The sequence below is a fragment of the Typopeltis vanoorti genome, chromosome 23, assembly GCF_054136105.1.
Source record: "Typopeltis vanoorti isolate ZY-2024b chromosome 23, IOZ_Tvanoo_1.0, whole genome shotgun sequence".
Taxonomy (NCBI): domain Eukaryota; kingdom Metazoa; phylum Arthropoda; class Arachnida; order Uropygi; family Thelyphonidae; genus Typopeltis; species Typopeltis vanoorti.
Genome location: NC_143571.1, coordinates 68599663 through 68614250, shown reverse-complemented (window position 1 = coordinate 68614250; position 14588 = coordinate 68599663). Strand labels below are relative to the sequence as shown.

The 14588-nt window shown below is 36.1% G+C and overlaps 1 protein-coding gene across 3 annotated transcripts in view; it reads right to left on the bottom strand.

Annotated features, from left to right (window-relative positions):
- The window catches only part of LOC150093934 (uncharacterized), a 513542-nt gene that overhangs the window by 366865 nt on the left and 132089 nt on the right, over positions 1-14588 (bottom strand). For all 3 annotated transcript variants that reach the window (XM_090412955.1, XM_090412957.1, XM_090412956.1), the window contains exon 8: positions 5236-5379. In XM_090412955.1, coding sequence (XP_090269081.1) covers positions 5236-5379 — 144 coding nt within the window. The remainder of the gene's footprint in view (positions 1-5235; positions 5380-14588) is intronic.

The following is a 14588-nucleotide window of genomic DNA, read 5'->3' as shown; positions in this document are numbered from 1 at the left end:
CTTATTCCATATGAATTTATTCAATTGACTTCCCACCATACCAGCTTTGCTGATTCTATTGTCTATTTCTATATTTAATTTTACCATCTTCAGTAAAAATCGTGCCTAAGCAGCTGAAATGTTTTACTTGTTCCACAGGTTCTCCTTTCACAACACAGTTGACATTTAAAATGATTCTGCCTATTTTCATTGTCTTTGTCTTTTTATTGCTGACTTTCATACCATATCTATTACAACAGTTATTCAATTTAATGCGAAAATCTTGCAGACTTGTAGCGGATTTATTTAGAAGTATAACATCATCTTCCTAAAGCAAAGAGCTGACATTAACATCTCCAATTTGGATATCATGTTTAATACCACTTTCCTTCATAATGTGATCCATATAGATAATGAATAACAGAGGGGATAATGTACATCCTTGTCTCACACCAGATTTAACATTAAACCATCTTCCTGTACTTCCTTCAATTCTAACTGCTGACTTACAACTCAAATAAAGACCAAGTATTGCTTAATATAATGCCCCGCTGACACCATATAACTGTAGCGTATTGAATAGCTTCTCTCTTGGCACTTTGTCATATGCCTTTTGCAAATCGATAAAACTTAAATACAGATCTCTGTTATATTCCCATGCTTTCTCGACTATTTGTCGTAAAGTTAAGATCTGATCCTGACAGCCTCTATTTGGCCTGAATCCAGCTTGTTCTTCACCAAACTTTTCTTCCACAATTCTTCTCAACCATTTCTCAAGTATACTTGCATAGATCTTGCCAGGAACACTCAGTAGGGAAATACCTCTGTAATTCTCAGATTCAGTTTTATTTCTCTTTTTATATATGGGTACTATGAGAGCTCTACTCCAATCATCGGGAATTCGTCCCTCTGTCCAGGCTTTCTGAACTATACAGTGCACCCACTGTAAGACTCTTATACCACCATACTTAAGCATTTCTGGTCGAATTTCATCTACTCCTGCTGCCTTTCCACATTTCAAGCCTTTGATGGCTTTTACTACTTCAAGTATGCATATGTATTTCTGACTGCATGCCTGGTCAGTGTTTTTTACCACTGTGCTGTCATCACTGCTTGTTTCATTTTGCAGTTTTTCAAAGTAATTACTCCATACTTCAAGGATATCTTTTTCTCTTATTTTCATGTCACCTTTATCATCTCTAACTCCTTTTACAGCACTCTTTCCTCCATTCCTAAGCTTCTTCAACAACCTCCAGAATATTTTGCCACCTTCTTGATATTTATTTTCTATATTCTTGCCAAAGTCCTCACATGACTTTTCTTTAGCTAGTTTTACACAGTGTTTAGCATTCTTGCATTTGTCTCTGTATTCTCTAAGAGCACAAGCTGACTTATTTGACAGGAACTTTTGATATGCTTTCTTCTTTTCCTTCACTGCCTCTTTAACTTCCTGTGTCCACAAGGAAGTTCTGATTTTTTTATCCTTGCAAACAACCTCACCACATGCCTCTCTGGCAGAATCAATCAATGTTTTCTTCAGAGTTTGCTACTGAATCTCCAAGGTCTGTTTCCTGTTCTCAAACTCTTTCATTTTTTCTTCAATAATCTTTGTGTATTTTAGTCTACAGTTCACATCTGAGAGCTGCTAAACTTTTATTCGCTTTAAAACATGTTATTCTTTTCAATATGAAATTCAATTTTATCCTGCTCGAGACAAAATAGTGATCACTTCCAATTTCAAATCCTCTGTACACTCTGGTGTCCTGCACCAGGGAGAAAACATCACTATCAACAATAACATAGTCAATGAGACTTTTCTTATTCCTTGCCTCTTCTCTCCATGTGAATTTATGCACATTTTTATGTTGGAACATGGCGTTAGTAATAACCAGTCCATGTCCTGAGCAGAAATCCAACAGATATTTGCTATTATTATTGGCTTTGCTCTTTTCTCCAAATTTTCCCAAAATATTTTTGTATGTCTCACAATCATTTCCTACTATGCTATTTTGATCCCCAACAAGCACCAACTTTAACTTTTTCATTGTGTCAGTTGCTTTTTCTAAAGCCTCAAAAATTCCTCCACTTCTACCTTAGTAGAACCTTCTGTGGGACCAACCATAGGCACAAATAAGTCTCATTGTCCAGTTTCCCATTCTCATATTGAACACAATGTGGTCGGCTAAATCCCAAATTGCCAGCCCATCCTCATTCGTTCAGTATCCAAGTAGATACCCAACAGGGTGCACTACGAGAAGGTGAGGACTGGACATGAGGTCAGAAGCCCTGGTCGGTTTTCCGTATTCCTTTAAAGGCTATGTGGAGGTCTCCTCTCAGTTATACAGCTTTGACCCTTAAGCACCCCGCTACTGATATTCAGCAATTACAAAATGATTTGAATAGACTGGAAATCAAGGCAAACGAAAATGGCTGTCAATAGAGATCCAGCTGCATATTATATTAGCGGGGTTATGCTACAAGAAACTGAAGAGGCAAGAGATCTTGGTGTATTGGTGGATAAGAATTTAAAGTTCAAAGGTCACCTAGCAAAAGTTGCAAATACAACTCAGAAGATAATTTTCATGCTGATGTAAGGATAAGGAAGTAATTTTGCCTCTTTATAAGGCTTTGATAAGACCACACTTGGATTACTGTGCGCAGATTTGGTCTCCCGGATTCCAAGGGTATAAAGAAGCTGTGGAAAGGGTGCAAAGAAGATTTACAAAGATTATATCCGGAATATGGGATTTAGATTATGAGGACAGATTGCGAGTATGTGGATTACAGACTATGGTTAACAGGAGAAAGAGGGGGTGATATGATAGAGGTCTATAAACTTTTGAATGGGTGTTATAGCATTTCAAATTATGAAATTTTTCGTTATATGGAAGGAGGGAAGAGAACACGGGAGCATCCATGAAAGTTAAGGTTGTTCTCAGTCAAGAAAGGGGAAAGAGCTAGGTTTTCTCTCAGAGAGCAGTGAGTGAGTGGAATAATCTGCCCTTAGGGGTAGTGAGTGCATCTAGTGTAAATGAATTTAAGAGAAGATATGATAGCTGGGTTGGGTAATTTACAGCCTCCCTCGATGAGTCCTTGACTCCTTGGAGGTCTCAGATAATAATAATAATAATAACCCGCCTTCATTGCATCCTTTAACTGCCCTACTGACCAAGACACGTATGTATACATGTCATTCAAAATAAGACTGCTAAGTGTTCACTGAAATTCAAGTAACATTTAGATACCATTTAATAATTTTTAGATAACATTTAAAATTTAGATGGACAAAAAGCAGAAAATGTTCAAATATATTTCATCAATATGGATGATTGGGGGTTAATTCAAAAATTTAAATGTTTTTAAATTTTGGAATTAACTTTTTTTTTTTAATTTATTTTTTTCTCATCAGCTTTTACCCCAAAATACTAAAACACATTTCCTAATCCTCATTCTAAAACATATCTGAACAGATTTTTGTACAATTACCATCCTAAATTTATATCTTATTTATTTACATTTTTGTAAATTCACTCATTCCTTTCTGTTTGTTATACCTCATCCTATTGTGACACACATCACCACACACAATCACAAAACCCAAGAGTTTTCTACTACATATTTTCTACTGTTCAACTTACAAACTGAGTTGTTTCCAGTTTTAAGTATAGCAGTCAGTGAAAAAACTTCTTCATTTCTATAAATATAACCCTCTAGAACGATAAAATCATCTGGTGATTTCATTTGACTAAAAATAAACTTAAAATGCAGTGTTTTCAAAATAAAATTTTCTATCTTATTCACTATTTCATAATGCATAGCTTATATCATTAATTAGGTGAAAGATACAATTATAACATGAACTTCGTGTTATGTGTTGTATATTATGAAATTATTTTCGAAGAATAAAATATTCTCTATATATGCTGCTTAGATAGAAGTCAACGGACCGCCCCCTCCCACACACACATACACACACATGGCCAAGGTGCATTGTGCCATGTAATGAGTCACATGTTTGTGGTGAGCATAAATTGGAGGAATACGATGCTCCCAAATCAGTGCAACTGTGTCCAAATGAAACTGCTGCGAGAAGGGAACTGACAGAGTTCGATAAAGACATTGTGATAGGATGCCATGTTGCGGGCCTATCCATTAGACAAATTGTTGACAAATTGGGCCATCCCAGGTCAACAATCAGTGATACCATACTGAGATGGAAGCGCATGGAGTCCACTGCAAGTGCTACCTGTGGTAGACTACCTACCGCACTCAAAACGTAAACATATGGTGCTATGAAGGATAATATGCAAAAACTGCCATATGCTGACTGACAGGTTGAAAGTGGAGTTCCAGTCATCGACTGGAACATGAATCTGCACAAAAACATTCAGAACTAAGGCTCACAAAACGGATTTCCATAGCCGGACTGCAATACGCAAGCTCCACATTACCTGAACCAACATGCAGCATCGTCTTCACTGTTTGGATGATGTACAAAGGGACACAGAAGCTTGGAAAGCTGTGTTAGTTATGAAATGATGAATTACACTACACCCTCCACTAGTATGTGATGACATGGTCCTGTTTTTCCTGGTTCAGCCTCAGACTTCTGTTTGTGGGTTTGTGGTGCCACAAACAATAAACTCCGAGAAGTATCTGAACATTTGGAACAATGCAGTGCCTCCGTAGGAGGCATTGCAAATGTCCTTGGTGGGCATTTGCAATGGAATGACCATTAACTCTTTCCCAAGACAATGCACCATGTCATAAGGCTGCATGCTGCTATAACTGCATGGTTTGTGGACACAAACATCACCACACTTGACTGGCCACCACAGAGCTCTGATCTCAAACGCAATCTGTGGGATGAACTGGAGCATTATCTCTTTCCCAAGGCAATGCACCATGTCATGAGGCTGCTTACTGCTATAACTGCATGCCCTGATCTCAACCATACTGAACATCTGTGGGATGAACTGGAGCATTGAGTGAGGTTAAGGGGAGTCTGCCCCACAGCAGGCCAGGACCTCATTACATGCCTATAGATTCTCATCGATTGCTATTTACACTTATGGAAAGTATGCCCTGTAGGATTGCCTCAGTCACCGCAACAAAAACAGGTGCTACATCTTATTAAGGTGGGCACCATGGCTGTTTGTTCCTCACACTATTGTGTCATTTGACTTCTTTCCAAGAAGTGGAAATCATATAATAATAAATTTTCCCTAGAATATAATTTTCAACAATAAACCTTACACTGATTCCCAGAAGACAGCATGTGTCCTGATGTACTTAACGCTTCGCTGGCATCAAGTGCACTTGGCCCATTCAGCACTGCTACAGTACTAGTAGCTGTTCCTTCATCACATGAACCTAATTCACTTATATGCTGAGTATAGCCTGGAAAATACAAAAGGTAATTATATAAACACATGAAAAAAGGGTATCTTTATATACACAAAATAATAATAATAATGTTTTTCCTACAAAGTAAACTATAACTTACTGCATGGATGGAAATAAAATTATCAGATCTATTCAATAAGCATAATCACTCATGTGAGATGTGAATATATCCCACATTATGTACCCTAATAAATCATTCATTCAACATCGTATAGATGCTGAATACCAACATTCTGATACTTGGCTTTCTTGTGATAAGTGTGTTCAGTACATGTTTTTACTAAAATAAAATTACACTGCCACACTTTATAACCACCACCTCTGCATCCAAGTCTTTACTTGGTTGTTTATCGCTCATTCTCTATTTCTTCAGTAGCATAACAAGGAGTGGTCAGTAGTAAAAATCAGCAGAAAATCAACTATAATCAAAGTATATTATATATATTCATTAATACATGTACACTGGTGTCCAAAACCAAAGAACAAACACTATTTCTGAAGATTACAACTACAAATTCAGTCAAATCAGCTTGTGTCGATTTGTATAACTGACAATTTTGAGTAGAAAGTAGGTACACATTCAAATTTTTGAACAGCATGCAAAAGTGGTTACATGGAAGCACTGAAGAGGATAAAGGTAAAAGGATGTGCTATGCAAATTGTGTTTGATGTAAGCTATTTTTGTGAAGGAATAAAGTTGTAAACTCAGATGTCTAGTAACGTCTCAAAGGCATCATCTAAATTTCATGCACGGAAGAATTATTGGAAAGCTAGATGAAGGCCACACAATTACTGATATTGCCAGATAGTTTGGAATCTCACATAGCATTGTATCCAGGTTCTGGGCAGTGTTTCAAACCAATGGAACATGTTCCAGACATTTGTTAAGAGGTCACCATTGCTCTACCATGGAGCATGAAGACAGATTTTTGGTTAAAACAGTAAAACGTAATTGATGCACCATGGCAGATCTGCTTGCAAGTCAGCTCCATTTATGCCAGGTACATAGATATCTCAACAAACTGTGGCAAGACATCTGCAAAAAGTAGACCTACGTGCCTGCAGTTTGTGTCCTCCCTTTATTCACAGCTCATCAGAGAGTATTTTCAGTGGTGTTGTATCCATAAAAATTGGACAAGACACCAATGGGCTAATGTACTCTACTAATGTACAAGACACCAATGGGCCAATGTACATGAGAGTTATTTTAGTCTTTCCTCCAATTCTAGGTGACACTTGATCTGGTGTGAAAGTGGTACTGCTTACCTTTGAGAGAATGTTCTTGAAAGGGATAGATACAGCGGTACAGAGATCATGGTGTGGGGAGGCAATATGCTTAATGGATGCAACGAACTACAAGTGCTGGAAAAAAGGGAGTATGACTAGTGAACAATATTGCAATAAAGTTCTTCAACATAATGATCAATTGTTCTGTTGTGCTGTAGGTGAATAATTCATTTTTATGGATAACAATGCCACCCACATCATACACAAGCAACGGAGATACTTCTATACACCAAGGATATTAAGCAAAATGAGTGACCAGCACGTTCCCCAGATCTCAATCCCCATAGAAAACATTTGGAATGAAATAGGAAGATTAAATGCTATTTGAAATTTCCTCCAAAAAACAAATAAGGCCTTTCCTTGCTCTGAAGGAGTAGGTCAGTTTGCCTCAAGAACTGTTAAATCACTTGGTGCTAAGCATGGTACAATGTTGTGAGAGCTGCATCACAGTTCAGGGCGAACATATTCCATAATGATATATCTCTTTCTGCATAGTTTTCTGTAAGCATCTTACATTAATCCTTAACTATGCCCTTAGGAAATGTGTAACTTTTGCCAAAAAATGCAGTAAATTTATAACACAATTTTTGTGTAATATAATTTATTAGTATACTGGCAATAAATTTATGTTCACATTTGGCTGTAGTCATGAGAATTTTTTCATATACAGATAAAAATGTAGTCTATCCTTAGCTTTTGGACACCAGTGTATATTAATGAATATTTAACATATTCAGATTAGCATTAAGAAATACCAAATATAACTAGATATGGGACAAAAGTTTAAAGAATAAGCATTTTATTTATTTACTTTTAATTATGACATAGTTCTTATATTAAAATCCAGATAATTAGAAAATGTAAAATATACCAGAATTCATAAGAATTCATTAACCAGAATTCATTAACAATAGTAAATCATAAAATTACCATTAAGTTATTACTTAATGGTAATTTTACCATTTACTATTACATTAATTTCATATTCAAAACACTAACAGTTAAGAGTAGCTTTTTTTATATATACAGAACTTAAGAATTACACAATGAGTGTAGCTATCATAATTTTCATCATCATCTTATGAAATCTTTAAATGCTTCAACCAGTGACTCTAGTGCAGTGCTTCCCTAACTTCTGGATGTCAGGGCCCCCCTTTGCAAAAATTAAAATATTTCACAGCCCCCCCCCCCCTCAAAAAAAAATCATAATAGAGAGATATATTATTATAATATTTATTGCATTTATATTCAATACAAAACATACACAGCGAATATTGCAAAAATCAAATGCATATATTACATTTTTTGCATCTTACCGTTTGGTTCTGAAGACGATGCGGGCTGTTCTGGTAAAATATGAAATACTGTCCTTTTTTTTGAGTCTGTTTCTGCTTCTGATTGTTTGCGGGATTCAGCCACTTATCCATCTCAGGGTTAAATTTTTTAACATAGAATAGATCAAATAATATCACCACTTACCGATCCTGGCACACCACAGACTGATAACATGAAATTAGTGAATATTACCTGAATAAGGGAATCACTGGACCAGGAACATTTTTCTCTTTTGTGACTTTTCTCCCTTTACAGTAATTAAGCCTAACGTGAAACAGATAGCAAAGGCAGGTTATTAAAATGTGCATATGATTGGTGCGGTATTAACAAAAGATCGCGCAACCGAAAGATAAAAGCATAGCTGACGATTGAGTTGAAATGCTAACTCTCTTCAACCAAATTCCATATGTGAAACTGCCATAACATTCATTATATACATATATTACTTAGTTTTAACAGTTTTACGAATTTTAACACGTTCCGTTGAATTTTATTGCTGCCTTGGGAAATCGAACTCAAACACATCTAATTAATAACAATAGTTTTTAGTTAGATATTGTGTTTGTGCAACATATGGTTTTGTTTCAGTCTATACAGCATAGTTTCTGTATGAGGGGACATGTGATTCATTAATTAGTGTGTTTTTATCCCAGTTGTCTCTAATTGCACTATTTGTTGAGAAATATATTACACAGACTCCTCATACCTTATTCACTGGCATAATAGAAGTTTTTATTACTTGTTTTTATTGCCTCTGCAGTATAGTGGCTGTTAGGGAGGGCGTGTTGTTTACCACTGCAAACGAGTTACCATCTCCCCACATGAACTTGTTTAAGCTTTTTTTCGTGTGTGAAGTATATGCGAAACTTTTATTGGTAACAGAAAACTAGCTCGGATGACAGTGATAATATAAAAACAAGTTTTGATATGTATATAAAGTCAATATCAACAGTCCCTGATTACGAACGCGTGATGAAAGGGACAGGAAGATTTGGAGCTTCCCTGGAGAGCATTCAAAGTAAATACAATAAACCACTGCTTTGAAATGAAACATATGAATAAGCAATATTTAGTAATATTCATTAAGTGCTGAAATATGCAGGAAGCAAAGTTTGTGAACCAACACCAATGTGTGAATTTTTCCATTAAAATATAAAAAATAATAAAAAAGAAATAATAAATAATGAAAGTTAAATACGTTTCTTTTAAAATAAAAAAAATCTACTTAGTCTTAAAACATTTTAAATTTGTTTTCATTATTTCACGCCCCCCCCCCCCCCTCAACAAAACCTACGGCTCCCAAAGGGGCCACGGCCCACAGTTTGGGAAGCACTGCTCTAGTGGATGATACTTGTCAGTGAAAATAAGTTTTTCTTGTAAAGTCCTCCACAGCAAAAAGGGTAGCACTATTGATGTTACACAATAAATGTTCATTTCAATCGGTACATAAGCTGAATTCATGATATTCAAAAGGCTGGCCAAATTCCATCTATTCTAGTTTATCCCATGTACCTCTGTCCTCTGCAACAGCCTTCCACATAATGTATTTCCCAACAACTTCAACCCCCAGCTCTTAAAGAAAAAAGTCAATAGATTTCTTTTTTATCCATCCTGCATCTCACACACAGCACTGATGTGCTATAGGTTCTTGTACCCCTCCTGTGTTAAAATAAAAAAAGTAACCTGACCTGTATGGGATATATAGGAGTTGACATTTGATTCAGAGAACATAAGAAAAACATTTACCACTATCATTATGCCATCAAGACTTGTAAACCATACATGGTATACTCCATTACCCAGGATTAAAAATGGATGAAAACTAACTTGCTACAAAAAAAAAAGTCAACAGAGATCAGAGAGACTATTTTTGGAGTTAAGGCAGCAATGATGTATTCCCCAAACCTCAACTTCTTTGACTGTATTAATTCACCAAAAATTTTGGGAGATTGTCATTTTAAGACTAAAATAGTAGCTGTAAACTTCATTTTATCCAAAATTATTGGTCACCAAAAACAACACATTAGTTTTTTCCTTATGGCTGTTCCATGGTTTTGAATCTCTTCCATTATTACCTGATAGTTAGTGTCTGGTTGTTAGCAATGCTGTGCTCTGAATATGCTGGTCTGAACTTCAGCATAACGTTATGCTGAATGAGCAGGATGAATCAAGAGAATTATCCTCAGCAATTAAATGAATATGATCAGTGGGGATGAAAGTTTTTTCATTTAGTTATATTATGAGTGGGTCATTTACGTATAACACAAAGAGGGTAGGTTATAAAACAGAAACCTGAGGCACTCCTGCATTGGTGGCAAAACACGAAGAGAGGGAGGCACCCATTACAACATGCAGCAAATTACCAGAGAGAGAGAGAGAGAGAGGCTGGCTACTCAATTACAGAGGGTGGCAGGTAGACCATCATCATCAATTTCTTGATATATATATACTGCCAAGGTGCTCAAGGTTACTATTACAGCAGTAGATGATTAAGTTTACATTATTATTAATCTCCTATCAACAGTTTTCCTCCAAACATTTCCAACATTTCATGTTTCTATGGCACTTCTGACCGAAAAAGAAGCGTCGGAATGGAGTGCAGAGGAATTGAGGTGCGTGTGAAGGTCATCGAGAGAGAGCATATAGTTTTTTGTGATACAAAAACAAGGCTTTTGCCTCGGATCTGTTCCAGTCATTCCCGGAGAAAGGAAGTTCCACTGAGGTCGGGGTGAGATGAACGAGAGTGGCTATGCGGCCAAGTAGAATGCCAATGTGCGTATAGGTCTCGGCATAGCAGAAGGTCAGCGTAGGCCGAGAAGGAAATGCGGAACCCCGTGGACCAAAATCGGCAGCAGTGCTTCGTGAAAATCATAGGCAATGAATCATGATCGTATTCGCATATCTACCTTCCAGAAGCAAGAACCTAAGGAATATATCAGCCAGTTAACCTCGTCGAAAAGAGACCAGATGAAGAAAACACGATGAAGAAAACATTGTGACGGTAAAAGGGACTAATTAGAATTGTGATTTATGAAGTGTTGTAGGACTTTAGGAGTTGAACCATGAATAGGGAATGATTGATCTGAGCCAGAAAACTTGGAAAAGTGCAGTGTGAAAATATTTTAGTTTGTCATTGTCGGGTAGTTCTTGAACCATTAATTGTGCGAAAATAATCTGAGTGTTAAGTAATTAGAAAGACATCCCATTTTAATAGTATTAGATAACATTTCATGTTATAGGGGAACTAGAATGTCCATGTTACATCAAGTTATCTTATTTACCTTGCATACCAACATTAGTTAAGTTAGTGTCTATAAAAATAATTGTAACTTGCTTTATTAGTAATGAATAAATTTTTTCTTGTCAACAAAATAACTTGCCTGATCACTAATCTCAATGCACCACTCATAAAGAGAACCTACACGTAAAAATATTGGGGATAGTCACAATTGCAGTGCGAAATAAGAATATAATAGATTATTGTGTTTAGAAAAGATTTAAGGAAAGGACACAGGATCATGTGCCATACTAGGTGTTTGCTCTTAGCTAAAGAAATTTCTCTTATCTATAGAATTTTGGTGGCACAGCGTGAACAAATACATTTTCCGAAATTTGAAACAGGGTTAACATTAGTATTCTAACAAAGAAATTGGCTCTTGCCAGAGGCATTTCCTTTGTCTATAGAGTTCTGCACACATGGGCAATATACTAATAGCGGCCAAGGTTAGAGGTAATAATAAGGGTAGAGTCTGTAAGAATTGTATAGAACAAAATTTTAGAGTTGAAGAAATAACAAGAAAAAAAAAATAACACAACATAAGCCAAGATTTAAGGAAAGGATATGAGATCACAGAAGAGTAAACACAATCAACAAATAAATTATATATACTCATTATACATCATAAAATATATAAATAAAATTTTACAGTGGAATTATTCAAATTTACAATCATATCAGGTTACTTCATATGGAAAGATAAAATATATAAACAAAAGGAAGTAACAGCAAAGGGTTCACCCTTATCACCTAACTTAGCCAACATTTTTCTTAAACACATAGAAGAAAGAATTTTCACTATTGACCCAAACCCAACAATTTGGTTGATAATGTAAAAATCGATATAGCTTTAAAATACCAAAGCGCTTTACATCGATTTTTTACTAAGGTCAAGTCTCATCAGAACTGTTACAAAAATAACCTGTCTCTATGTTTCATCATCATCATCAAATTCCTGCCATGTACCCTCAAGGGGGGTACAAGATGTGATAGTACTACATGAAAAATTTACATCATGACTAACTTCCTATCCACAATTATCCTCCAAATCAGTCTGTTACTTGTCAAGACCCCAACATTATCAGATCTTATATTTCAATTGTCTAAGACACTTTGTACCATATCAATCCAATCTATGTCTTGGTCTTCCTTTGGGTCGTTTTCCCAAAGTTTTCAAAACAAGTGTTCTCCGCCAACCTGGCAGAGAACACTTGTTTTGCTAATCTTTCCTCCCCCATTCTATTTAAGTGACCATACCACCTGAGATTAGCTCAGCTAACGCATTTCTAGATGCTAACAATGTCAAGTTCATTCCTAATATCCTTGTTTTTAATATGATATTACCACTGATGACATCTGTTCATGCCTCAGATCTTTCTCAGGACTCTTTGGTTAAGTGCTTTACTTCTGACCAAGCTCTCAGATCCATAAGTTAAAACCGGTTTGAATACTGTCTTGTATACAGCTAATTTAGTGTTCTGACTATTTTCTCTCTTATTCCATATGAATTTATTCAATTGACTTCCTACCATACCAGCTTTTTTAATTCTGTGTCTATTTCCATAGTTAATTTACCATCTTCAGTAAAAATCGTGCCTAAGTAGCTGAAATGTTTTACTTGTTTCACAGGTTCTCCGTTCACAACGCAGTTGACATTTTCAACGATTCTGCCTATTTTCATTGTCTTTGTCCTTTTATTGCTGACCTTCATACCATATCTATTACAACAGCTATTCAATTTAGTCCGAGAATCTTGCAGAGTTGTAGCGGATTTATTTAGAAGTATAACATCATCCGCATAAAGCAAAGAGCTGACATTAACATCTCCAATTTTGATATCAGGTTTAATACCACTTTCCTTCATAATGTGATCCATATAGATAATGAATAACAGAAGGGATAATGTACATCCTTGTCTCACACCAGATTTAACATTAAACCATCTTCCTGTACTTCCTTCAATTCTAACTGCTGACTTACAACTCAAATAAAGACTAAGTATTGCTTGATATAATGCCCCATTGACACCATATAACTGTAGCATATTGAATAGCTTCTCTCTTAGCATCCTGTCATATGCCTTTTCCAAATCGACAAAACTTAAATACAGATCTTTGTTATATTCCCATGCTTTCTCGACTATTTGTCGTAAAGTGAAGATCTGATCCTGACAGCCTCTATTTGGCCTGAATCCAGCTTGTTCTTCACCAAGCTTTTCTTCCACAATTCTTCTCAACCGTTTCTCAAGTATACTGGCATAGATCTTGCCAGGAACACTCAGTAGGGAAATACCTCTGTAATTCTCACATTCAGTTTTATTTCCCTTTTTATATATGGGTACTATGAGAGCTCTACTCCAATCATCAGGAATTCGTCCCTCTGTCCAGGCTTTCTGAACTATGCAGTGCAGCCACTGTAAAACTTTTATACCACCATACTTCAGCATTTCTGGTCGAATATCATCTACTCCTGCTGCCTTTCCACATTTCAAGCCTTTGATGGCTTTTTCTACTTCAAGTATGGATATGTATTTCTGACTGCATGCCTGGTCAGTGTTTTTTATCACTGTGCTGTCATCACTGCTTGTTTCATTTAGCAGTTTTTCAAAGTAATTACTCCATACTTCAAGGATATCTTTTTCTCCTGTTTTCATGTCACCTTTATCATCTCTAACTCCTTTTACAGCACTCTTTCCTCCATTCCTAAGCTTCTTCAACAACCTCCAGAATATTTTGCCACCTTCTTGATATTTATTTTCTATATTCTTGCCAAAGTCCTCCCATGACTTTTGTTTAGCTAGTTTTACACACTGTTTAGCTTTCTTACATTTGTCTCTGTATTCTGTAAGAGTAAAAGCTGACTTATTTGCCAGGAACTTTTGATATACTTTCTTCTTTTCCTTCACTGCCTCTTTAACTTCCTGTGTCCACCAGGGAGTTCTGATTTTTTTATCCTTGCACAAAACCTCACCTCATGCCTCTCTGGCAGAATCAATCAATGTTTTCTTCAGAGTTTGCCACTGAATCTCCAAGGTTTGATTCCTGTTCTCAAACTCTTTCATTTTCTTTTCAATAATCTTTCTGTATTTAAGTCTACAGTTCACATCTGAGAGCTGCTCAACTTTTATTCGCTTTAAAACATGTTATTCTTTTCAATATGAAATTCAATTTTATCCTGCTCAAGACTAAATAGTGATCACTTCCAATTTCAAATCCTCTGAACACTCTGGTGTCCTGCACAAGGGAGAAGACATCACTATCAACAATAACATAGTCAATGAGACTTTTCTTATTCCTAGCCTCTT